This window comes from Drosophila rhopaloa, unplaced genomic scaffold (assembly GCF_018152115.1).
Source record: "Drosophila rhopaloa isolate 14029-0021.01 unplaced genomic scaffold, ASM1815211v1 contig_115, whole genome shotgun sequence".
Taxonomy (NCBI): domain Eukaryota; kingdom Metazoa; phylum Arthropoda; class Insecta; order Diptera; family Drosophilidae; genus Drosophila; species Drosophila rhopaloa.
This window is the reverse complement of record NW_025334990.1, coordinates 18803175-18828903: the sequence shown is the minus strand read 5'-3', so window position 1 is coordinate 18828903 and position 25729 is coordinate 18803175. Positions and strand designations below refer to the sequence as shown.

Sequence of the window (25729 nt, the reverse complement as noted above, 5' to 3'; positions counted from 1 at the left end):
ACGTTTCAGTGGCTGAACAATCGCGGTACGCATCGAATCGGAAGTGAATACTGATCTCGCAGCTGAGCTATGCACTATAGACATATACTATTCTGGTTTCTCGGCCTAACAATTGGCGGGAGATGGGTGGCAGCTGAGAACCCGAAGCCCATTACAGAAACATGCCTGGTGTGTATGTGTGAGGCCCTGAGTGGGTGCAATGCCACCGCGGTGTGTGTGAATGGGGCATGTGGCATCTTCAGGCTCACCTGGGATCAGTGGGTGGATTCGGGCAGACTGACAATACCAGGCGATTCGCCTTTAACGGATAGCTGTAAGAACGGGGATTGCCCTTTGAATTGAATCGATAATTCATTCAACACTCCTTTACTTGTCAGCTTTTACCAACTGCGCCAATGATCCTTACTGTGCAGCTGATACCTTGCAGAGCTATATGGTGAAGTACGGACAGGATTGCAACGATGACGAGAAGGAGGACTGCTACGATTACGGAGCCATTCATTACATGGGTCCTTTCAATTGCAAGGCGGACATGCCCTTTACCTACGAGAACATTTTCAAACGCTGTTTGAATAACGCCATTCGGGATGGAAAGCGGCAGAAAGCCAACTAAGCCCTTTAACTAGTTTTTAGTAACTAACTTATGAGGAAGAGTCCGGGTAATTTATGTGCGAAAATTGCATTGCTAATATAGGCGTTATTTTTGATTAATAAACAAGTGGCTGGCAGCCAACTTAGATCAGTTGTGTGGTCAACACGGCGGCAGAAGGTCGGGGTCTCTATTCTAGATCGGAATCAAAGCTCAGATATGCTTCGATTACTCGTCGGCTTGGCTTGTTTGTGGCTACTGGTGGACAGTGGGTCCAGTACTGAGGGTAAGTGGCTTAGACCATAAGACCTAACAACCTCAGCGAGATGTGTGTTGTCGAACCACTGTGCCATTTGAGGCTTAGTACGTAGTAGAGATTGCTCTATAATTATGGTAATCCATTTGCTTTCGCTGTATAGTAAACTAAAGCCAGTTTGTCGGGATGGCTTATAGTATATATAAACCCGGCCGTTACATCCGCCCATTTGCACTTTTCTCGTACACTGAGTCGAGAAACCATAGCATCTATGATATATGATATATATATTTACATTTTGTTTTATTTGTTTTTTGAAATTTAAATTAAATAAATCAGAAGATAAAAATATGCTTTTACTCAAATATATTCTGAAAAGAAAGAAAATTAACTTTTCTTGTACACTGAGTCGAGAAACCATAGAATATATGATGTATGGTATATATATTTACATTTTGTTTTATTTATTTTTTTGGTATTTAAATAAAATCAGTAGTTAATATACTTTTACTCGAATATATTCTGAAAACCAAGAAAATATTATCCGGCGTTGGTACTCATTTTGTTCTGTGCATTTAGTGAAAAACAAACCCGTCACGGAAGATTGCCTGGACTGTCTATGTGAAACAATGAGTGGCTGCAATGCATCCGCAATTTGTGTGAATGGGGCATGCGGCATATTCCGGATTACTTGGGGCTACTGGGTGGAGGCGGGAAAACTGACTCTGCCCACGGATACAGCGCTCTCCGACGACGGTAAGTTGATGTTGACCAGTTGAATGACCAACCCAAGTGTAACTTCCTTTATGCAGCCTTCACCAACTGCGTGAATCAGCCCCACTGTGCAGCCGACACGGTCCAGAACTACATGTTTAAGCACGGACAGGACTGCAATGGAGATGACCACATCGATTGCCTGGACTTCGGAGCCCTCCACAAGCTGGGCAATCTTAACTGCCGGGGAGAACTGCCCAATATCTTTGGCAAGGTCTTCAATGGGTGCCTGAAGGCCAAGCAGCGATTGGCAGAAAAGAAAATTGTCCAAGCTAAGGAAACGCCGGGACTAACATAATTGATTCTTTATTGGGCTTATTTGCTCCCCTTTTGCGGGATATCTTTTTCTGTTTTTAAAACAATCCTGGTAACACATATACACATACATACATCGAAACATTGCTTATGTTTGCCGCTTGAACAGTTTCCAATATAGGTATGGAATCTATAGATTTAGTTACAGATATATATAATATATATAGAGGGGTATATGAAAACTACTTTAATATGCTCTCGTCTTTTATAATTTGTTAGTCAACATGTTAACATACTGGTAGTACATATCTATTAATATATCCGGATTCGGGCTTACGTTTGCTAAAGCTTGGCTCTAACATTGGCTTGCCTTGATGTGGTCATGGTTCTATATCTCGAGATGAGGTTCTCTCTAATTAGGGGTATCTTGTTAGTAGTCTAGTATTTGGAAAATTGAAGGTAAAAAGGTCTAGTACGGATATTTCCATCGGAATCTGTTCAAATTGAAATCGTTTCAACAACCTTTAACTTGATAATGAGACAGATGAGCTGAGACTGAGGCAATGTCGAACGAAAGGCAGCGATATCGTCTTACTCTTATCATATCTCTAGACTGTGAAGAGTTATGAAAGTGGTCAGTAAACCAAGGGAAAAATAAATGGAAGTTTTAGCTTAAAACTAAATGGGAAATGAAAGCTAAGATCAAGTGGATGTGTCCGATTCTGCCAAAGGTTTATCGTTTATACAAAGGATTGGCATGATTTTCGGAAAGCTTAAAAGAAGAAAAGTAAGCGTCTCTTTAATTAAACCAATTAAACATTTTTAATACAGTTGAAATTTATAAAATATTAGTAGAGTTCTGGACAGTAAAGTATTTAAAATATGGCTTTCCATACCAAATTATGGTGAAATCTTTATTGAAATGGAAGAAAATCATATTGAGACTTGTGCAGGATGTTAATTCTTAAGGAGTTGTAGGGAGATATCTGTTGTTTTAGATATTCCTTTTTTTATATTTGGCTTTGCTATTTTCCTTTTCGGTTATAAACTTATAGAAACGATTAATGGCTAACTGACAAAATATTATCCTAAAAATACAATCAAGCTCGTTTCATGTGGGGATGTTGAGTGGTGAGAGATGGCGATCTAATTCGATCCGGTTCGATCTGATATAGTACGGGCTTGGATACTTGGTGATGTTCTTAGGGCTAGAATTGCAACTGGAAATATGCGTTTTTGCTGGCTAATCGGGTTCCACCCCCTTCACTTCTTGCTGTTCCCATCGTTGGCCAACAGCAGCTCCTTGGCCTCCTTCTTGCCCCGCTTCTTCTCCTCCTTGGCGTGCAGCTTGGCCTGACGCTCCTCCTCCTTGGCCATTCGCTTCTCCTCCTGCAAAATGGAAAATGTAAAATGGGAAATGCAAAATGAATAACTTTGTTTGCATGCAGTGGAAATCATAAACAAGAAAATCGGAATTGCCCGCGCTTTATGAGTCTCCCGTGCTCGTAAGTTTGGAAATTTATGCTTTGCCGGCACAAAAGGAGAACTCGGCGAACCCCCACTTCCCTAAGCCCTTTCGCCCGCGATTAATGAAAAACTTTTCCAAAACAGTTGGCAGAAAGAAAAAGGGGAACGAGGCCAATTACAAACAATACAAATATGCACAGCCTGTTTGGGGGCTTCGGGGTTTCGGGGGGAAAACAATGCATCTCCCAAACAAAGAGGAGGATGGGGTCCACCAAAGTTCCCTGCCATTTCACCCACCTTCCTGGCTTCCTTCTCGGCCTTCAGCTTGATCTTCTCCTCCTTCTTCTTGCGCTCAACGGACTCGTTCTTCTTATTGTCAGCCTTCTCTCCTGGAATATAAGTTAACCTTTATTATTACAGAATATATGTGATATAGGGAAAGTTAGAACTTCCAAAAATGTGAACTCTAAAAGAATTTCCTTCAAAAAGAGTTTTTCTTTGGGAAGGAAGAGTTTTTCTTTCGGAAGGAAATTCTTTCAGAGTTTGTTAGATTCATCTTGAAATCTTTTCTTAAATTTCTAGAAATTTCATCAATATTTTGGGGCTACTCATTAGAAAGTTAATGTATGTATGTTAACTTATATATAATAAGTAATATTAAACATCTTTAAACAAACATAGTCGAAGGCCTCGTACTATACCTTTAATGTTAGCTTTAGTTTTATAAACTATTCCATCATTTATAATAAATAAATAAACTTAAGTGAAAACTCACTCTGATTGCTGGCGGCGGAGAAAAGCGGAAAACTGCGACTGGAAGAGCTTGACGTGGGCTTGGGATGGGCGGCTGGTCCAGGACCTGCTGATCCTGAACTGGCAGCCGCACATCCTGCAGAGGCCCTCGAGCAGCCCGCTCCCTGTGGAGTCGACTTGGCGGCAGTGCCAGTTGCTTTCCCCTGCGGAGCAGAAGCTGGCGGCTTCTTGTCCTTGGGCATCACGTAAGCGTTTTTGGGCAGCGAGTTCTTCGAGGTCAGCGGGCAGATCCTTGCCCCGCCCGCCTTCAAAGGGGGCGGGGCCAGTGGGGAGCAGCTGAGCTGGATGTTCATCGGACTGGGTCGACGTGGCGGCGGCGATCCGGACTCCCTAAGCAGCGGAGCCAGCTCGTGGGCACTGGACTTGGTGTAAGTGGAGTAGCTGCAAGGAATGGGGTACATGAGTCCCTGGAACACTTTCCAGTACACAGGTGCCACACTCACCGAAATCTGGGATTGCTGACGTGCACCGGCGAGGGATGCGGCACCTTGGCCGGACTGCGGAACTCCTTGATGGGCGGCAGGCGGTTCTGGATGTCCATCAGTCGGTTCTTCACGTGCCTGCGACCCGGGTACGTGTGCGTGGGCGTCATCATGCCGCTGGTTCCGCTCCCGCCCCCCGCACTGTGGCCACTGCCGCTGGAGGAGGAGCCGGAGGCGGGGGCGGGTGCGGGGGAGCAGTTGGTGAGCGCGTGCAGCGGCTTCCTCGGCACGGCACCGGAGCAGCCACTGGGACAGCCGCCATGATGGGAGTGCGAGTGCGAGGCGCCGTTCTCGCGGGGCGAAAGGGAACTCCCCGAGGATCCAGAGGGAGTGGGCGAGGCCAGGCCATGGGGGTGGTGGTGGGTGGTGGGCGAGGGCGGCGCCAGGTGATGGGAGCTGGAAGCCACGGCCGGCGAGGCCGGTGAGCAGGGACCGTTGCTCGATATGGAAGACGTCTTCGAGTAGTGAGAGTAGCCGGAGGCCGACGAGGCCGCCGATCCCGTCGAGCTCATCGAGTACAGGCTGTCCGACTGGGACACGCGGGCATGGGCCGATCCTGGGCGCGGGGCGTAGTGAGGCGGGTGGTGCGGATGGTGCCGCCCCACCGCCGACTTGTGCAGCGTGGGCTGGTGGAACGAGTGGTGCCCGCTGTGCGCGTCGTTCATCGAGTAGGAGCTGGCCGAGGGCACCACCCCGCCGGCGGCCACTCCGGCGGAGGCCCAGCTCTTGGCGCCCATCGAGTAGCTGCTGGCCGACTCCTGGATGCGCCAGGTGCCCGAGGACGAGGTCAGCCGGTTCACCCGCGCCCGGCAGATCACGCAGCGCAGGGGCAGCAGCCGCTGGGCCACCGCGCTCTGGATCGTCTTCACGAAGCACCGCCGGCAGACGACGCGGTGGCCACATGGAGAGGTCTGCATGGTGGCCCGCGCATTGATGCAGATCACACACTCGTCCTCCTGCGACGTGGGCGGGTCCGGCTCGCTCTCCTCTTCCAGTTTGCTCAGCAGCTTGTCCTGAAATTATAGATAAGGGAAGAAAAGATTTAATCTGCACGCCTTTAAGTACGCTAGGAATTGTGCTTATAATCTAGTTGTGTTTTTCATCCATAAAGTATGCATATAATTCAGTTGAAAGCAGTGTGAAGCACAGCAAAACCTTAACTACGAAATATAGTAAAACAGAACTTTTCAAATCCCCAAAGATCCTAGGCTTATCAACCTACATTTTCGCGTTTTCTTTTAAGCTGAACAAAACTAGTAAAACAGAAAAAAGCAAGGAAGGGATAGTGAGCAGTAAGCTGATTTTGTATTGCAGTTTAAAACTGGTAAGGTTATTAAAAGTTTATTGCATTGAAGCAAAGAAAGAACATTCCCTCGTTTTGTTTCAATTATCTGTAAGCTTATGATGATTAAGACACATTTGCAGCATTCCGAAATGCCAGTTTATTATGGTTCTTAGCTTAGCTGCATTTAAATTATTAGAACTGCTGGAAATGTTTGTCATTAAAAAAATATAGCTTTGGGAATTATACTTTAGTGCACTCATGAATCAGAAAAAATTTAAATACACTTAAAAAAAGTTATAACAAACTTTGAAAGCAAACGATCAAGTTCGGCGTTGTGTGAAGTGTTTACGACATTCTATCACAAAATATTATATTGTATGAAAAAGTATTATGGATGAGTTTAAAATAAAATAGCCTTTTCAATGGCTATGTATAAACCCTTAATTATTATTACAAAAACTGAGACTTTAGTCTGAGATTTAGATTTTGTATTTAGCTTGAACTTTCAAACTGACTTTCTTTTATTAAGTCCTTTTTTGTGTTTAACTGTTTTAAAATGTTTTTTCTGCTAGAATGGACAGGCGATAAATTCGATTTACCATCATAAATTCACAAGCAGCAGTGTATTAATTAACCAAACAGTAGGCACATATTGATCTGGCCTATTATGACGACATGTCGACTTTCAACTGCTTAGCTGTAAATGATGGCTGCAACTTTCAAGGCCTTTTCCAGAAGCCGTTTGACATGTCCATAAAGATCCGGCAAAGTATCTTTTACAGCCGACACTTCGAACAATAAAAATGAAATTTAAAGATGCTAAATTAGCAGTCGATTGCAATCTACGCATTGGCTAACGGTCTGATTTCGTATCGAATCAACGAGTGATTATGCAAATTGATGAGCAGTGTTTTGCTTTGTTTCTGGCCATGTTTGTATCTCAATATCTGTATGTCTGCATAGACGCCTTCTGAGGTCAGTTTGGGTGTTCGACCTCAGACTGACAGATCGTTAATTGATTTCGAATCTTTCCACTCATAAGAACTACCCATTGTTGACCATCCCCTCGGGTAATTAATTTAGTGATTCAGCACCTTTTTAAGCCCTGATTGAATGAACTGGTTTACGATCGTATTAAGCTATTTATAGTTAATGTGACTATTTTTGGAAGCTGCTCCCTTTGTTGCAAAACCAATTGTATTTATTATTTGCGGGCCATAAATTTTGGCAAGGCTTGAGGAAGTTGTAAAGCTATTTTCGCCGTCTGTATTTCCATTTTCCTTTTTCGCACAATTTCAAGTGTGGGGACGACTAATGGGCTTGCTCTTGATGTAGAACCTAGAACACATGGCTTTCCTTGACTGTGCGGCTTTGAAGCGGAGCCCTTGCACTTGATGGTTCCCCAATGCCACTTCGAACATCGTGGAAATTGTTCGCCAGCGAGGGCTTCTGCGGTTTAATTGCATACATGCAAGGTATACATTTAATTGGTATTTGGGGGCTTATGCAAGCAATGGCAAATCAATCAAATGTTTCATTGGCAACCGCAAATGTCCAAAGAATCTTTTTGCAATTATTTCTTGCCATCTGTAACAACAGCTGATCGATCTCTGGTTGAGTGGTCACCGGTTTGGCGACCATGGTGAATGTTGGCAATAAGTGGAAGGGGGTTTTCTTTTGAATTTCAGGGTAATATTTAATTTTTATTTAACTTAAAAGATTAGTTAGTTAATTTTAAATTCTATGATATTTCCAAGTTTATGAAACTTGTATACCGCTGATATTATAGCCTATAAGACGCCACTGGATTCGGCGTATTTATCGACAGCTGAGACGAAAGCGCAAAAAGCCGCGAAATCGCACGCCCGCATTGAAAATAATTTCACAAACTGTTGGATCGAAGCATTAATGCCCTTACTATCCTCTTTTTTATTTTCCTGTGATTAATGGCCATTTTAGCGGCGTGCTAACAGACCTTCAGAAACAAAAGACCTGCAGGGGATGGGTCAGAAAAAAAACGAAAAGAAACTGAAAAATTCGCAATGACCTTAACAAAGTGAACTTTTTAATTATATTTTGCAAACAAAATAAATCATCATATTAATTTAACTTTAAAAATACTTTGAATTCCACCCAAAATACCTAACGGAATATTCGTTACTGCTTAACTGAACTAACGATAAATAATGATTAGTTTTCAATAGGTATCCCCACCTTAAGGCTGTCGGATGTTGAATCCGATCGAGGGGCGATAAGTGAACTGAAACGGAAAGTCGCATCTGGTCAAGGTGAGCCGTCTGTCAGATGGATCCGGCTGAACTTTTGGCTTGCCTTTTCCCGGCAAAGATCGCCTGGGTGGCCTGCTCATTTGGAATGCCCGGCATGGAGTGGGTGGTAGGTGGTGGGCGGTGTGTGTTGGACGCGCGACAATCAGGAAACTGAAAATCTATTTTACGATCTCGGCCGGCTTTTGCATGCCTGATTAACTCATTTAAATACGGAACGTATTATGGCTTACAGGCGCGCACAAGTTTGTTGCCTCAGTCTTTCGTTTTAGGGCCTCGCGAATTCTGCTTATCAGATCGGCAGCGACGCGGGCAGCGCAGTCGACGGCGGCAGAGGCAGAGGCAGAAAGTCTAGCTCGGCGGATCGGGAGTTCCGACCGTTCAGTCCGTATTCGGTGCTCGTCGAGAACAGATCGTTTTTGGTGTCGATTGTAATCGCGATTTGTGATGTCTAGACAAACATAAAACAATATATAACAATTGCGGAAACCGATTTGAATGTTGATTTTCGCGTACCTAAGTGAATTAGAATTGCACGCCCAAAATCGGGGGTTCATTGTACGAAAATCGCCGTAGCTCTTGACTTCATATTTGAACTAATTTATTGTGTTTGCCATGGTGTTGCCGGCCGCCTCGACATTATGCAATGTATTTGCATTTCTGCTGGGTAAGTTGAGACATCGTGATTGGAAACTGAGGCTAAAACCGAAAGTGGCATCTATTAGCATTGATTCTCCTCAATGTCAGCTGGAAAATCGTGTCCCAAGTGGGCGGTTGGGGCGTGACTATACACATAAGTTCAAGGCGGAATGGCTTGTAAGCCAAACAAGCTGACGTCTTTGTTGATACGCGCACTCAAAAGATTCAATTGTTGACCATCGGCAATATTTGACTTGGGGCAGGTCAGCTGGATGGCCACTGAGCTGTGAAGGAGGGCAGCTGGAAAGGGGATGGGCCATCACAAAGATATTTACTAGCCAAACAAATCATCAATGTATCGCATATCACTTGTAAAGCCCCTTCTTTGTCTCTTCCTCCTCGCACAACTTATATAGATCATAACGTGCCGCACTTTACGACATTCTTAATGGCGTAAACCACACCGTTTTCAATGCCAGTAGGGGAATCACTCGACTAGAAGCATAAAGCCGGTACCCGTAAAGTTCTGAGTGCAACCATAACAATCACCGCGGCTTAAAGCCGCTTATTAACTGCCAGCCAAACGTACATTTAAATTAAAGCTAGTAGCGTGATAATTAAAAAACAGAAATACAAATTAAATGCACGGCATGACGTCGCGAAACCACAGGCAAAGCAAAACAAAGAATACGTAAAATAAAATTAAATAGCAATACCTCGGAACATTCCTCATAAATAAGCGCGACAAACTCTTCCGCTCTGCAGCAAAAAAATCAACGCAGCCAGCACATTAACATAAATAAAAGATATTTAAGCTACATACATAAAATTTGGAGTAAATTAAAGCAATAAAAAGGACTGCGGAAAACGAAGTTGAGATACTCTGACTTATAATTAGGCATTTAATTACTAGCTTTGGTTGCAGATTAATTAATATTAGAAAAAGATTAGCAATTGTATTGAAAAGTATATTACTTCCATTTTTTCTAATAAAGATTTATTAGATTTTTAAATGGTTTTCCCTAAATAAACTACTATTTCTACTAGCTTAACAACTTTGTATTAATTCAACTTCAATCTATATTTAAAATAGTATTTAAAAAAAACAATAACAAACAATATTATTAATAAGATTCTGATTAAATGTACTTTATTTGTTTAAATACCCAAATACCATAACACAATAGAAGACCATTTAAAAGTTGATATAATTTTTTGCCAGCCAAAAGGAAGGTGATAAGTGGACGGAATTGCAAATGAATCCGGCATTGGCTAAGGCCATCGTCATTGTTACTTGGCATCTAATCAAGTGTATTATCCGTATGCAGTCGCAACTGGCGATAAAAATGTGTAGCAAAACAAACAGAGCGAAAAAGGAAGGCAGAGCAGCGTCATTGACATCTCAATCGCAAAGTGGTTGACCCACTGGCGGTTTCACCCACCCACCAATCGAACTGATTAAAGTCTTGGTCGTGTGAACAGCGAAAACCTGATGGAAATGAAAACTTGTTTTTATTTTTATTTTTCTTTTTTTGTTTGTGCCTCTGGTACGTAACACGCGGCGTATGCGTCACGTGCTGTCTTTGTGGCTACTGTTGTAGCACTTGTACATCTACATACCATTCCACTTGATTTAATTTAACTCCCCTCAAGTTCACGGCCAAGTTGGGCTTCGTTAGGCCAGTTTCGTTTTCTTAGCCACTGTTTTTGTTTGGGTTTTGGTCTTTGTTGTTACTGTGTGTTATTGTTATTGTTATGTTATGGTTATGGCTACCTGGCATTCGGACGCGTTGCCAGTCAGTTAATGAAGCTAATGAATCAATTAGTTTTGTGTTCCAAGCTCTAGATAAATTTGCTCGTGTTTGGCACTTGACAAATTCGATTTCCTCTTGAAGTTTCAACGGATGTTGTAAGTTATTTAATGGCTGGCAATTTGTTCGGCTTATTTGAATATTAATAAAGTCATGTTTATACATTTTATTTAATTTAATAGTAAATTGAGACATGAACAAGTGCTTTTTGAATAGTTAATTGTAAAATACAAAGAAAAAGCTTAGCATTGAAATCTGAGAATTTAATTAAAATTGAAAATTGTTTTAAGAAAACTTCCAAAATGGAAATAATTTCTTTCCAGTTTGTTTTTAAGCGGCATCGGTTTAATTTTATGCTTAAATCCCCAGCTGGTTCCCCCATCTTCTACAGCGCCGCCCCGCGTGGATCCTGCTCCACCTGCTGTGCGATTAAAGAACGCGAGGACATAAAGTTCATGCTGTACACCAGGTAAGCAAACGTCGCCCCTTCCGATCCCAGCCCATGCATATTGAGGGGCCATCAAAATTGGGGCCATCTTCCATTGCAGCCGGAACCGCAACGCCGCCCAACTGCTCCACCTGAGCGACGATGCCCGGCTGGCGCAGAGCAATTTCAATTTCAATTACCCGCTGGCCATCTATCTGCACGGTTTTTCGGAGTCGGCCACCGGCGAACGGCAGAGCAGCCAGGAGCTGAAGGACGGTGAGTGGACATTGACTGCCTGCCCTCCTCCCTCCAATATTTATCCTGACCCCGTGTCCATGTTTGCAGCCTTCCTCAGGCGGGGCAAGTACAATGTCATCCTCATCGACTGGAGTGCGATGACAGCGGTGCCCTGGTACTCGAATGCCGTGGAGAATCTGCCGGTGACGGCCCGCTATTTGGCCAGGTTCCTGCGATTCCTGGTGGACAAGGGCTATCCGGCCAAGTACATCCACCTGATTGGCTTCAGCCTGGGCGCCGAGGTGGCCGGGTTCGCGGGCAAGCAGCTGCAGGAGTGGGGCATCAAGCTGGCCAGGATAACGGCCCTCGATCCGGCCCTGCCCCTTTTCGAGGGCAACAGCTCCAACCGCCGCCTGAGTCCCAGCGATGCCAGGTTCGTGGACGTCATCCACACGGATGGGGGCCTCCTGGGCAACCCGGCGGCCATGGGCCACGCGGACTTCTACCCAAATGGAGGACGACCCCTGCAACCGGGCTGTGCCAGGCAGAACATTGCCAATAACTGGCTGGGGATAATTGGTGGGTACTAAACTGGAGTATTTCTTAATAAAATTTAACTTTTACTTGGTTAAACATGCTTAAGAGACACAAAGATTTTAATATAAGTCCTTCATAAAAAGTATTTTTTGGAAGATATATCTTAGACATAATTTAATACGAGGATTTTTAAATGAATACTTAAACAAGTATTATGAATCATATTTTACGATAAAATAATATCCATATAATATATAAACAGTTTAAGGCTTAGTTAAAAACGGTTTTTAAAACGATAAATATGCAATACATCTAGTATATTAATTACATTATTAAACAAATTTCAGAGTAATAATATCTGATAAGGGACTGATGTCAAGTAATAACTAAAAATCAAGTTATAAATATAATACTTGACAAACGTCTTTGGTTTTAATAATTTTCTTATATATAATTCATATAATTTCAGTTAAATAATATCTTAGATATTCTTTAGTGTTTAATATTTAATTTTTAATATAAGACAACTAACAGCTAATATACCAATCTCCTCTTGCAGTTGGCTGCAGTCACCAGCGAGCCTGGGAGTATTTCGTGGAGAGTGTGGGCCAGCCCCGGGGATTCCCCGCCCAGCGATGCGAGCCCTCCGAAATGTTCGGCATCTGCCGGGAGCCAGGAAGCGGCCCCGCCCACATGGGGATGGGGGCGGATCCCAGGTGAGTTGGCAATCGCTCAATCTCGGCGCGTCCGTCTGATAAGCCCGCTTGCAGGATTCGTGGCAACTTCTTTCTGGATACGAACGAAGCCAAGCCCTTCGGAAGGAGCAGTCGGCCGAGGGCGATTGTTTCGCTGGCTCCTCGGCTGCCCATTGCCTACAAATTGCCACCTAATGCCACCAGGCAGCCATCTGTCAGTCGGTGGGTCCTGGGCCAGCAGCAGCAGGAGCAAGAGCAAGAGCAGGTCGAAGACGAGGACAACAACGCGCTAAGCAACAACATTGACAGGTTCCCACTGACGTGATGGCATTTGCACAGTTTTCGAAGGATGAGGGGTTGCGGGGATGCGGGGCGATTACCCATTCCCTAGAGAGTCCTCCAGCATCGGATGAGATTTATGTTGCATTCGTGGGCAACAGTTCTTGTGATCTTCCCTTTAAGTATTTCTAGCACGTAATCAGGCCATTTGTAAGCCGTTTAAATAAATATCCTTAGGTATGAATAGTTGAAACGGAGGATAGTTTGATAAAATTGGAAAGGAGTTCCAATCATGACTTTGCAGGTACGCTTCTTAAAAGTGTCTTTAGAGTAAAAGTAATTGCCTTTAAAAAGGTTTTCTCTTGGAAATTTAAAACCACATCTTCATGCCCTCCTCTCTTTAAACTTCATTGAAAATTCAGGTAGCAACGCGACAATCAGCAGAACCTTCGTCATACCCAAAAAATGGTAAAAAAAAAGGCAGCGCCAGAGGAGGCTCAATTTGCACATTTTTAGCCGTGACTCATCATGACAATCGCTCTAAAAGGCAAGTAATTTAATTTAGTTGGCCCAAACCCCCAAAAAGAACACCCCTGTCGAGTCGAGGGACATGCAAAGTGGATACGCCTATGACGCAAGGAGAAACCTTAGAGAAACACCCGAAATACATGCATACCAAACAAAAATATTAAGTATACGCACCGAGGACAGGCCGAATAAGCGAAATTGGGCTATTGCCCGTGCAATTAAAAAGTAATTAACGAATAATGCGCGGCCAGGGAGGCGCCACCGCCACATGGAGTGCAAATTGTTTATTAACTTGGGCTGCAGCCGCCGCCTGTAATTATGCAAGGACTGGAAAAAAGGATAACAGCACTGAAAAGAGCAACAGAAGCCATACAGGACGTGGGCCATAATGTGCAATGAACGTCGGAGCTCATTTCACGAGCCATCGCCTAACGAGCAGCGGAAGTCGCGGCAAGTTGGGGAAGTTAAGGTAGTTGGGCAGTTCGGAAAATGGGAAGTTGGGAAGCTCGGGAAGTGCAAGTTGGTGTGGCCAGCCGGAAGGGTAAATGGGCCTCGGATCGGGAAAATGGAGCCCCGTATGCCGGCTGCATTATTAATGAGCCAGACTTTCGCCCAACTGAATGCAGATGCAATTTCCCCATCACTCATCGCAGTTATCGTCCTGCACTTTCGAACCGCTCAATGATTTGTGAGTTTTAGTTTTCGGCCTCCTGGCACAGGTCCCCAGTCGAGTGGCTTTTTGGGTCAACTGCAGATGGCCCGGTGCCTGTCGAATTTATATTTAATGGCCGCCAGGCCTTGATGAGCGGGCACATCTAAATGGTTTTGGTCGAATCGATAAAGAGTTGCACATTTCCCGGGGCGAAAAAACCCCGAAAAAGCCACCGATGAAAGTCCGTGTCAGATTGGTGTTTAAGGTTTGAGTAATTGGTTGTAAAACTAATCTTTTTTTACGACTCTATTATTGCCATCAAATTGGAATTTCTAGTTAAGATTGTAGGTTAAAATGGGTAGTAAGTATTTTCTAAATTAATTGGCTAGGAAGGTTTGGGTAACAATCTAAGTACATTTAAAATGTTTCGTTCATTTGCCAATTAAAAAAATAATTATTTGAATTAATAATATTAAGAGACCTTCAAAGTTGCAAGTAATTAAAACAAAGCTGGCAATATTCAAGTAAATGTCATCTAAAGGATAAAATATTCCTTTACTAATTAATATTACACACTTTTATAGTTACCATTAAATGTTTAATTATTGCCAAAGGAAAAACTCCGTTTTACTAATATTTAGTGTTCGAAGAATTAGGAAAATATTCCCAAGGATAAATAAGGCAATAAGGTCTAGGGACTTTATATAAATACCATTCAATTTGCCTATTGAGCAATCAAATAAATTCACTGTGATTGTGCACTCAGTTATTTCCCTTCGTAATTTCCAGCGTATTTCAGTCCGACTGTCAATTATGGACATTTTCGCGGCGGGCGGCCAGGTAAAGTAGGCCAATAATAAAAACACTCCTTAGCCTTGCTTAACCCCTCGCTGCCCCTGTGTCCCGAATCCGCCCCTCTATGGCTGCTAGGCATGCCATGGAAAACCAGGCGACAACTGTGCGAGACACGTGCGAACGACTCGCTGCTGACTCACAGAAATGTGTTGGCTAATGAGGTTTGGAAAGGAAAAGAAAGGAAAGGTGGGTTAAGGACGGGGATATGGATAAGGATAAGGGGGACTTTACTGCGTTCTAGGAGAAATTCCAGGAGCTGTCAATGAGCGGTTGCTGATTGATCGAGGTTGGAATTGATTATTAATACCGTGACTGGTCTGTGTTCTGTTTGCTCCAACTTAAACACATGTGTGTACTGTGGTTAACCAAACAAAGGCAGGGTCAGTATAAGGGTCCGCACATTAATCTAACACTGATCTAAAGTAGCTATAAACACGACATTTATAACAGACAAAAGCGGGTAAAGTAAAAGAAATGAGAAGCAAGGGCATGTTGATTGTAATTTTTCATTCTACCGAGAAGAATACGTTTTAATGCAAGTTTGTGAACGAGGTCTTGAATTAAAATATATATTTTAATTGCAAAGAAATACAAAAGAAGCAGTGACTGTCTTGATCCTTTGAATTTGTGGTAGGATTTAGTATAGTTTAAACTAAAAATCGGTTGCCAACCCTGTTTTAATTACTCCAGGCACTTTGACACCTGAAAGTAGGTGACCTCATGTAACATAATCCCACTACAACAGCTTGCATGTACTGCACTCAGTCAGCCAGTCAGTCAGTCAGTCAATCAGTCAGTCAATCTTTCAGTTTTCGGCACCTGCTGGCGGCTTTGAGGGAAAGGAAAATTAATTAAATCGATAAAGGGCTTTGTACTCTCCTGGTCCCGCCCACCTCTCTACTTCGCCTCCTCAATTCTGTGGGCAAGTGCTGGCATATGACTTTCCTGCTCGTGTTACTGTTGTTCTTTATTATCGCGCGGCTGCACTTTCCTTTTCATGCACCGATAATTGCGAAGTGGAGGCAACAATTCCATTAAGGTCTGCACAACGACTTACCCCACTTTTCCACCCAAGTCCCCCCATTTTCCAACCCATCCCCCAGCACTTGACTTCTTTATTTGAAGCTTGCTCGCCGGGAAAAACATTGTCAAGAAGAGAAATTGCATTTATACCAGGCATCGTTTACGTGTCAGTGAGTTTTCCTGAGTTTATATGTGAGCTTTTCCCAGGCTGCTGCTAAGTGAATTTATTGCATTTAATATGCTCTTCATGTCACTCCTGAATGGTCGAGCATAAATCCAGCGATTTTATGGAGACATCTTTATGGCGGCTACCAAATTAAATCTTTAAGATGCTCTAGATCCCGCCGCTCACTGCTCGCTGCTAATTGCCGGCCACATTAAAAACCAATTATAAACCATAAAAGTCAAATCAAACAATATGTGTGTGCGGGGAGAAATGGCCTGTCGACAACTAATTGGGGACAGGCAATCTGCGTCAGGGCTTGTATGGGCTTCCAGGGAGGCCAGTGCTCATCCTCCGCCTGCCATCAATTGTCAGGCTCTGGGCTAATTGCAAACCTCTGGCCAACACAAACAGGCAGCACAAGCCCATGAGTGCAGCTGCTGGCCCCGGCCACAATAACAACAAAAACCACAGGAGCTGAGGACACACTCGTCCGAAGGACACCGGAAAAAATATAAAACAGTTTGGAAAAAGTTCAAATAAAAGCACTAAAAGATATATAAAACTCTGTTGTTCAAACACCTCCTCAATTTATTTATTTTGATTTTAGAGTTGTTTACTAAGGCTAAGATAGAGACTTAGAGTACTAGCAGCTGGGATCATGGTTTATCTATTATTATTACATATTGCTTTTTTTTAACTAATGGTTCTAGAGGTAGTAAAAAAGGTAACTATAATAAGAGAAATACTTTTTGCTTGTAAGGATTACACAGTTTTGTTTCCAATTCAAAAAAGTGATAATTGCACCCTCAGTTTTTCTTTCTCTGCATCATAGTTGTTTGCCAGCAATACAAAATTATGAGAAAAGTGTCAAATTTGCCAACTAGACACATGAGGGGAGGGATGAGGGGGCGGTGGGCAGTGGGCGGTAGGTGTATATGGATAGTGGCTGCTGAGAGTGTAATTAGGGCTTTTAACACAAAAGTGCAAAGTGAAACCGAAGCGATACCATTTTCGGATGGAAACTCATTGAAATCAAAATGACAGTTGGTGAGGGAAGGGAAGGGGTGGGGAGAGGAGGGGGCTGATGCAGTTGGGCAGGTGAAAAACCAGCGATTTTGAGGAGGGGCAATCCCTTTGAAAGTTTCACTTTGGTTATTTATATTTCCAAGCTGCTTTCAGGGCAGCTCATGTGTGGAACAAGTTGTTTTCGTTTTTCCTCGTTTTTTGTGAATGTTCAGTGGCCGTGGTGGGATTCCCCCTTTGCCCTTTTCAGTATATTGAGAAGAGTTCCCGGATGAAGTGTTGGGCTGTAAAGAGACTTTTCCCACACACACACATATGTGTATTTAGCGTGGAGGGTCGAGTATTTAGTAACTGTTGAAAATCGATTGGTTTTGAAGGGGGTGGGGATGAGCCACAAGAACTATTGCATTGGATGCCATTTAAAAATAAATCTCGCATTTCAATTTATTATTATTTTTCAATTTATTTCGCTTTCGTTTTGGCACAAACAATAAATTTTAATTGAAATCTGGCCTTGGGCTAAAATCGCAACGCATCGCCAGAGGCGGGAGTTTGAGTGTGTGGGTGTTGGTGGGTGGGCGTGGTCGAAATTGTGTGTATGTGTGTGTGCGTGTGGTCGCAATTGTGTTGGTGCAGTGGGCTCAGTTCCAATTCCGCATCCGCCCCCTGTGTTCCTTCTACAGCCATGAATTGTACTTTTTCCTGCCACTTTTTTTCGCTGTCCCTGTCGTTTTTTATTATCTTGCCTGGAATTTTATTTATTCTTTCTGGCATAGAACCCACTCGGCAGGGGACAAAACTTTTTGCGGGCTTATCTCTGCTGGCGCGTAATGAAATGTGACAATGGTAAAGCAAAGAGTTTTTAAAATCTATGAACGTGAGCTTGTGTAACCTGCATGGGTATTGAACAAAGTGCTTTGGCCTTAACCCATTTAACTTTCCCAAATTGAATTCAGATTTAAATACTTAATATGAGTCTTAGCAGATCTTAGTTTTTAGCTTATTTCTTCCTCTGCATAAAATTATGGTTATAATCCAGTGCAATTTGAAAAACCTTCGAAAATAATTACACATACATTTCGTATCGTATCGTGTTCTACATCGACTGGCCACTCTAAATGCTCCAATCAATGCAATTAAGGTAAACGTCTGCTGACTACATTGAAAATCCCCCTTATAAATATACCATATACCCTGATTCCAGCTTGTTTTTTATATGCTTGTGTGTACCTGCCATATAGTATAGTGCTGCAGACATCGCGTGACCTGCGCTAATGCATTGCCGCGCCCCAAAAGGCGGGATGGAAAACAGGAGACGGGGGACTTTTCACAACCCTTCTTCGGTGCAGCACGTGATGGCCCAAGGAAATCTGGCAGCAACCGAGCGAACAACAAACCCAGCGCGTAAACACTAAAGTTTAATGCACTCTAATTGCAAGGGAGGCAATGGGAGCAGGGAAAGGCGGAAGTTCGCAGACGACAAAGGCAACACACGCTGACATTTTCGCATATAAAGTTGAATATTTCAGGAGTCGGAGGAAAAAGGACGAGGGGCGACGACATCGTTTGCCATTATCCTGCGCAAAGTTGCGTGTCTGCTGCGACACAAAAGTTCAATTACTTCTTGGAAAGGGGGAGTTGGATAAACACCCAGCGGATATCCGGCTCCTGCATTGCGTGCCAAATCCAGGGACCTCCGCGCGCCCTTTGATGACCATTTCCCGCTAAACGGCAATGGCTCAGCGGCCATCAAATTGACTAATGCCCGATCTTAATGATTTATTTCCAGTGTGACGGAGGGGAAGGTGGTGGTGGAGTGGAAAGTGGCAGGTGGCAGTAACAGCTTCTGATTGGCGCTGGCTTAGCGCAGGGTAAACTGATCCGAACGACACCCAAGGCGCTATGTCGAGCACACTGCAAGCGGCACTCAAAATGGAATTACTTTCAAATGCTTTTTGTGTCTGATTTATGGTCGGACGATTCCACCGCGCGGGTGGCAAAATGCAATGCCAAATATTTGTGCTGCTGACCACAATAGAACAGCAAGAGAGAGAGAACATTTATCGGACTTACTTTCAGATACCCTTTTATTTTAACTAAAAAGTTTTCTTACTATTCCATATACCACCAATTTATGTAAGCCAAATAGAAAACTGTTTACCTTAGTGTCAGCATAACAAATTATTTCGGTTTATTGATCAAAACCCTGGAAAATAATTGGCATTCACAGCTCAAAAACTTAATTTTAGTCGATTTTCTGCAAAAATGACAAAATCCGGAGATCCGGAAAAACCCACTTTTATTTCTGTTTTTTGATCAAAACCCTTGGAAATAATGGTCACATGTTGGAATGTCACACCTCGTTGAATTCGTTATAAAATTTCCAATCGGATGGCATTCACAGCTAAAAAATTTCAAATCTGACGATTTTTGGCAAATATGGATGATGTAAAATAAAATGCCAATGCCTTATCAAAAATGCCAACATCCGGGGATCCGTAAAAATCAACTTTTATTTCTGTTTTTTGATCAAAACCCTTGGAAATAATGGTCACATGTTGGAATGTCACACCTCGTTGAATTCGTTATAAAATTTGGAATCAATCTGCATTCACAGCTGAAAATTTTCGTTTTTTCGGAAATAATCATAATGTAAAAAAGCGAAAAAAATGATTTTTTTATAAACCAACCTGGAATCGTTAACAAACTTGATCCGCTTACACATAAAAAAATACTATTGCGAAAGTTTAAAGTCTTAAGCTTTTTATCTGAGCCTGCAAACCTATAAAAAACCCTATAAACCTACTTATTACATTAACGGAAAATACAATGACTTCAAAATCAAGATATACATTTGATTTAAAATTCTACACTTATCTAGTTTTTCTTTGATTGCTTAGGCATTTATTTTCTGTGTAAGTTGTTTGGTATGCATTTTGTTAGATCCGAATAGCTCCACAACTTTCAGCTGTTGGTCGAAAACCCCAGCCAATGCCAAGGCAACTCAGAAAGAAGCTCAAAGGGAACCAAAAGACCAAAACCAAGCCCAAAGCCAGTCTGGGCCAACTGTGTTGGCATTTCGATGACTAAGCTGGATTTTTTTCCAAATTTTTGTGTGCACGTTGCAAGTGCCAAGTCAAATTGTGCGGTCATTTATTGCTAAAGACCCAAAAGGGGCGTGGCGCGCAAGGGGCGGCTGGGGGGAGGTCAAGTGAGATGGAGACAGAGGGAAATGCAAAGGACACTCGACTGCAGGAACTGCAGCAGCTAATAATCATGTATCAGCTTGCCTACATTTCAATTTAGGCTCAAAAAAAAAGGGGGAGAATGCCAGGCAAAGGGCATGGCTTGACCTTTGCCGCAGACTGGGGCTTCATTAATTTGCACCTTTTTCCAATGCCACGCCAGGTGACAACTTCCGCCCGCTGTCCTTTCTGCAAAGTAAATTATAAATTTTATTTCTATTGCCTGACCGAAAATGTCCAGTTAGAGGTCCTTCTTTGAGGTCTCGCTCCGGGCTTTTCGGTTTTTGTGTTCTTTCGGGCTGATGTTGGATAGTCACGCGACCTTTTTTCGAGGTGAGGTTAGTTTTGACAGCGTTTTCCTTTTATCCGCCGAAAGGATTGTCAGCTCCAGCCCATTCCCATTTTTCGGCTCATTTCCAGCTCTATTCCCCTTGCGCTCAGCTAATCAGCTTGTTATATATTATGCGTATTTGCATTAATAACATATCGCGTTTTAGGCCCTCTATTCCGTTTCTCTCAGCACGAAGTAAATGACAATTTTGTCGCTGCATACTTTTGGGGATTGCGAAACGACACCAAGTGTGCGTGTGGTGTCGTTGTGTGGGTGAGCTCGCCTGTGGGTGTGTGTGTATGGGTGCGGGGTCCTGCTCTCGGCGGGATTACATGGGCTTAGCTTGGCTCAGCTGGAGTACTTGTGCGCTATGTGTCAGGTTCTTCTGCGCCATGTTTATGACCAGGATCTGTGGCTTATTCGGCCTAACCCGTCGAATTTCGATTTATATTGGTGTACGTTTCCGGATCTGCGCTTTACTTTTAAGTTCAAAATGTGAAGATCTGGCCTTGAACGTGTAAAAACAAAATCCTATATAACAAATTTTCGCTTTTCACTCAGTTTGTGAAGAAGCCCATCATCTTACAAGACACATAATTATATGTAATATTCTTCAATAACAGCTTTATATATATACCAAACCATAAATGGCAAACAATGTATTATAAGGTGAAACAAAATTTATTAAAGGTTTTCCGCCTTTCGTAGGGGAAGCGCTTCTCTCCACATTTTAATACACAAAATGGCCAGAAAAGCAAGTAGTAACTTCATTTCGGATGTTGATAAATCCACTTGTCTTAGTTGGACGAAAGAAACTGTCTTATATGCATTTAATGGTAAAGGCGGAATAATTCAATTGGTAATGGATATCGTAGCTTAACAATTTGATTCTATTTGGTAACGGTTATCGTCGTATTTTATAATAGCCAGAAATCAAGTTATATCTTAATGTTTTCAACAATTCCTTAGCGTCATTAGAGTGTGTTAGTCGGTTAGATCGGTTAAACAAATAAATCGCCTTTCCATACTACATTATCATTTAGACAGTTGCAAGTTTAATTTGCTTAGTTAAATACACTAACTGTTTTTCATTCCAAATTATCGGTCAGGAATTTGTAGTCCATTTTGTTAAAGGATCCCTTAAAGACTCTGAATATTTATTATTGGGAAATCTCCCGATTGTAATTCTTTTTAATTTTGCTACACATGAAGACATAAAAAATGCATACAAATATTTTGGTAGTTTTTGTTTAAAACTAAGTTCTGTGAAATTAGTCTGAGTCAGAATCCCCAATTCCCTGTTCATCCATCTAAAAGTGTAAGCGAAATTACCAACCAAGGGCCATTTAATTGTAAAAGCATTTTTTGAAAGGCAGTCTGGCCAGGCTTTTGTGAATTTTAATGTTGGATAAAAGCATTTTCCGTGTATTTGGCCATTTTAGCTAATGTGTCGGGGTATTGGTGTGCGTGTGCCAGCGTGTGTGAGCTGCTTTTCAAGGTCGTCGTTGAGAAATTACAGTCACGCGTCAGATTTTATGCAAAGCAGTTGAGCCCAGTTCACTACTGGCGGCACTTTTTTCCTGTTTGTGCACTTTGCGATTGTTGTTGCTGCTGCTCCTCTTATATAAGTGCCCAAGTGCGGACAAGAGATTGTGGATGTGTGTGTGCGGCCGAGTGCGAGTGTGTTTGGCAAGAGGGCGTGGCTGTCTATGGCTTTGAAACTCATAAATTTCAAACAAGACTCGTAAAATCCCAAGTGAACTTGGCACTTTGCAGTCGGCCGCGTTGCACATTTCGGTCCACAAGCAAATGCAAATGAACTGGGCTTTATAACTTAATGTTTTTCACTATATTACTGTGGATATGGCTTGTGTACGAAACGACTTGCTAACTATTAATTCAGTGGTTCTACGGGCTTTTTAATTATGTGCATAACTATTCCAATGTTTAAAAAAAGTGTATCAAAGATTTTGCATAAGGAGGATAGGTAATTAGAAAACAAATATATCTAAAAAAATATACTTTATATTTATCAACGACTGGAACTGTATCAATAACCTTTCTTATTGCTCGTTTCGTGGCCAAGATCAAAGTATGTATCTCATAAAAATAGCCAAAAGTTGCGGCAAATGGCCAGAGAAATCTTGATTCCAAAACTTTTTCTTCTCTGGCTTCCTGCTTCCTCGTACACTTTTTATTGACCCTTAAAATGCAAATAAGTTTAGACTGACACACACATGTGAACTACCGTACAAGTTATGGTGTTTTTTATTGCCTACTTTTGCGGGCCATGACAAACCGAGCTACATAAGCTGAGCCGGGCCTCACCTTGTTTTGATGTGTTTGATGGCCTGTGTGTGCCTTTTATTTTTAAAACTATTTGCCAGCTGTAAATGTGAGAGGCAGGGTCAAAAACAAACAGAGAAGCAGGAAGAGCGGCACTTTAAAAAGGCTCAAGAGCTGTGTGCTTTTTTAGGGACTGCCAAACGCGGCTAATGATGCCCGACTTTCGACCGCCTTTCGCCGGTCTTTGATAAACGTCCGCCTCTTTCTTCCTTTCTTCCCGTTTCGCTTCTTTTATTGCGTTACGTTTTATGAGTCGCAGGCGAAGGCGAAGAAGCCAAAATACCAAACTTGTACATAAACAAAAATTAAAGAACATTTATGGAGAACGAACTTTGAAATACCCTGACTTTCCTATAAAAAATCCCATGATAATGTGTACAAAAGTATTTTTTCTGTCATATTTTTATTCGGGATAATTTTATTTTGTAGCTCCTACCAATAAAAGTAAGGTTTTAAAACGGAGCATAAATAATTTCCAATAAGATTTAATGAAGAAAAACATTTGTTTGTGTATATTTGGTAAAATATTAAAAACTTTTACAAGTGATTAACGAACCATTAGTTATAATAATACTCGGTTTGGGTTACAATATGCTCTTTTTAGAGCTCTCTTTTGTCTTTACTAGATTTTTCCCATTTGTATAACACAACTATCTGCCGGCAGAATTAATTATATCTCCCGAAGTTACAGACATCGTAAAATAATTGTATCTCCAGAAGTTATAGACATCGTAAAAGGCCCTCTTCTAATGCTAATCGTAAATCCTTTTCGGGGGCCCAAATCGCCCGCTTCAAAAGGGAGAAATGACTTTGTTTTCCTATGCCCCAAGTTGTACTCACGATTTTATGGTGCAGCGCCGAGAGTTCGCGCTCGGTGACCCGTCGGCTGGCGGCTTCCCGGCGGCGCTGGCGGAACTGGCTGTACTTGTAGGCGAGCATGACGCCGGGGAGGGCGAGGGCCTCCAGCGGGGACTTGCGGCCGAAGGGCATCCTCCGGCTGCTCTCGCTCCTCGGAGTCCTGCGGGTGAATAAGGATGCTCGTCCTTCTGGCCTCCCTTACTTCGGCTTGGTTTCTCGCGGCGCGTTGAGATATTGCTGGCTGGCTTTCACACACTTGGCCCTTGGCTCGGCCACTGGGACTGCTTCTCCTTTGACTTTGACTTTCAGCAGCGTCTCATTATGTAATCACAACATGGACACGAACAACACGGCACTAGGAGCATTTCGCATTTTGCATTTCGCACGGCACAATTGGCACTAGAGTCGAGTTTGGTTTCTTGCCGCTTTCATTTCACTTTTCTTTTTCCTTCGCATGCTGTTTTCTGTTCCTTAAATATCTCGTAATGCGCTGCAATCAATTTTGCATTCTGGAAAGGGAGTTCGATGATTGCCAAACTAGCTGCAAACGGGTGTTCTGATTAAGCCATTTTTTATGGTATCCCAAGGGGGGAAAAATGAAAAAAAACAATACACATTTGTAGACTAAAAACATGAAAGGCTGCATTTATTTTTCATTAAATTGAAGCTTTCTAACTTGCACTTAAGAACCTCCGAGTTAAAAAAGAACGAACAATTTTGGCAATGTTAAATGACAAAGCGAAAATATAATATATAAAAGCAAATACCGCATTAAAAGTAAAAACGAAACAAAAAAAACATACATAATATATTCGTTCAAATTCGCTCATACCAATTGTTTCATTGTTTTAAACGTATAAATAAATAAAAAAATCCGAGCTGCTCTCACTTGATTCTCGAAGGAGAACATTGGCTTTTCCCTGGACAATATTTCACACCTGGCTGACACACATCAATTTCTGAGATGAATTCGGCCAAACTTTGAGTGATATTTTTGTCCCTATAGAGTGACACTTTAATAAAGCAAAGTGTCGGGGTTCCTTTATAATTCAATGCAAGGCATTACGTTTATTTTCGAACAGCGAAACCGGAATTACAGAGTCAACCGCACAATGATCATTAATTTCAATTACACGGTAGAAAGTTTCACAAAAGGCGAATCACAGGGCTCGACACTCACTTTGGGGCTCGGCTAAATTGGCTGGCTGATTACAAGCTGCCTTATGGGTTTATTTATGGCTAACTCCAAGTCTGCTCCTGGCACTTGGGGTGAAAATGGCACCGAAACTGAAAGCTGGCCCACGTGCACTTGGGGCCAACTCAGAACGGTGAATGTCGCAGAGCAGCTTGGCCAGTTTCCCACGAAACCATAATGGAAGCTGCGTGAGCCTGACGCAATTTCCAGGCAGAGCGATAGATGACTCTTCCAGTGCTTGGACACGTTTTGTTTACGCCAACTGTTTTTGCACGAAATCAAACAACTTTGACCCGAAAAACAGGTGAGTCGGTTGGGTGGTGAGGGGTTCTAATTGATCAACAACTACTCAGGGGCCACCATGTTTCGCAAATCGTGGCCGTGCACCTTCACTCGACTCACGAAAGAATCCTGTCCTTTTCCACGTTACGTATACGCCGCGTGTGCCGCCGTACTGAACAACCTTCCCCGTAGCGCCTGCGAGTGCGACTGGCTGCAAGGATTTTCCAGAGCCGTTTTTTGGGATAGTTTTCCCACTGGCTGGACGGCGCAGGCGCTCTTCGCCAATTGCCGGCGACTTTTTGGTATAACAGATTGCGTATACGACCCGTACTCCGCCTCCCTCAGCATGTTGCCAATTTGTTGTTCAGTCCGCCACTTTGTCTATTTAATTTCC

General features: G+C 42.8%; 4 protein-coding genes across 7 annotated transcripts; 3 read left to right on the top strand and 1 right to left on the bottom strand.

Annotated features, from left to right (window-relative positions):
• The first annotated feature begins 14 nt into the window (after positions 1 to 14).
• Positions 15 to 737, top strand: LOC108051284 (lysozyme). Its single transcript, XM_017133343.1, has 2 exons — positions 15 to 313; positions 378 to 737. Exons 1-2 carry the CDS (start codon positions 70 to 72, stop codon positions 611 to 613), a joined length of 480 nt encoding a protein of 159 aa, XP_016988832.1. The 5' UTR covers positions 15 to 69; the 3' UTR covers positions 614 to 737.
• Positions 644 to 2119, top strand: LOC108051181 (lysozyme 2). Its single transcript, XM_017133170.2, has 4 exons — positions 644 to 659; positions 720 to 875; positions 1425 to 1601; positions 1658 to 2119. The coding sequence occupies exons 1-4, from the start codon at positions 644 to 646 to the stop codon at positions 1915 to 1917; spliced, it is 609 nt and encodes a 202-aa protein (XP_016988659.2). The 3' UTR covers positions 1918 to 2119.
• On the bottom strand, positions 1910 to 25525 carry LOC108051281 (mucin-5AC). Of its 4 annotated transcripts, none has more exons than XM_017133340.2 (6): positions 25456 to 25525; positions 23841 to 24395; positions 4598 to 5649; positions 4117 to 4535; positions 3639 to 3730; positions 1910 to 3263 (listed from the first exon to the last, which is right to left on the bottom strand). In XM_017133340.2, exons 2-6 carry the CDS (start codon positions 23988 to 23990, stop codon positions 3138 to 3140), a joined length of 1839 nt encoding a protein of 612 aa, XP_016988829.2. In that variant the 5' UTR covers positions 23991 to 24395; positions 25456 to 25525; the 3' UTR covers positions 1910 to 3137. The 4 variants fall into 4 exon arrangements, with proteins under 4 accessions (XP_016988829.2, XP_016988830.2, XP_016988827.2 ...); XM_017133341.2 differs by having other exon boundaries at positions 23841 to 24367; positions 25456 to 25521; XM_017133338.2 differs by having other exon boundaries at positions 23841 to 24367; positions 24748 to 25517.
• LOC108051283 (pancreatic lipase-related protein 2) lies at positions 8606 to 12971 on the top strand. The gene is made up of 6 exons (XM_017133342.1): positions 8606 to 8873; positions 11026 to 11125; positions 11205 to 11359; positions 11429 to 11899; positions 12417 to 12573; positions 12628 to 12971. Exons 1-6 carry the CDS (start codon positions 8822 to 8824, stop codon positions 12875 to 12877), a joined length of 1185 nt encoding a protein of 394 aa, XP_016988831.1. The 5' UTR covers positions 8606 to 8821; the 3' UTR covers positions 12878 to 12971.
• Positions 25526 to 25729: the final 204 nt, after the last annotated feature.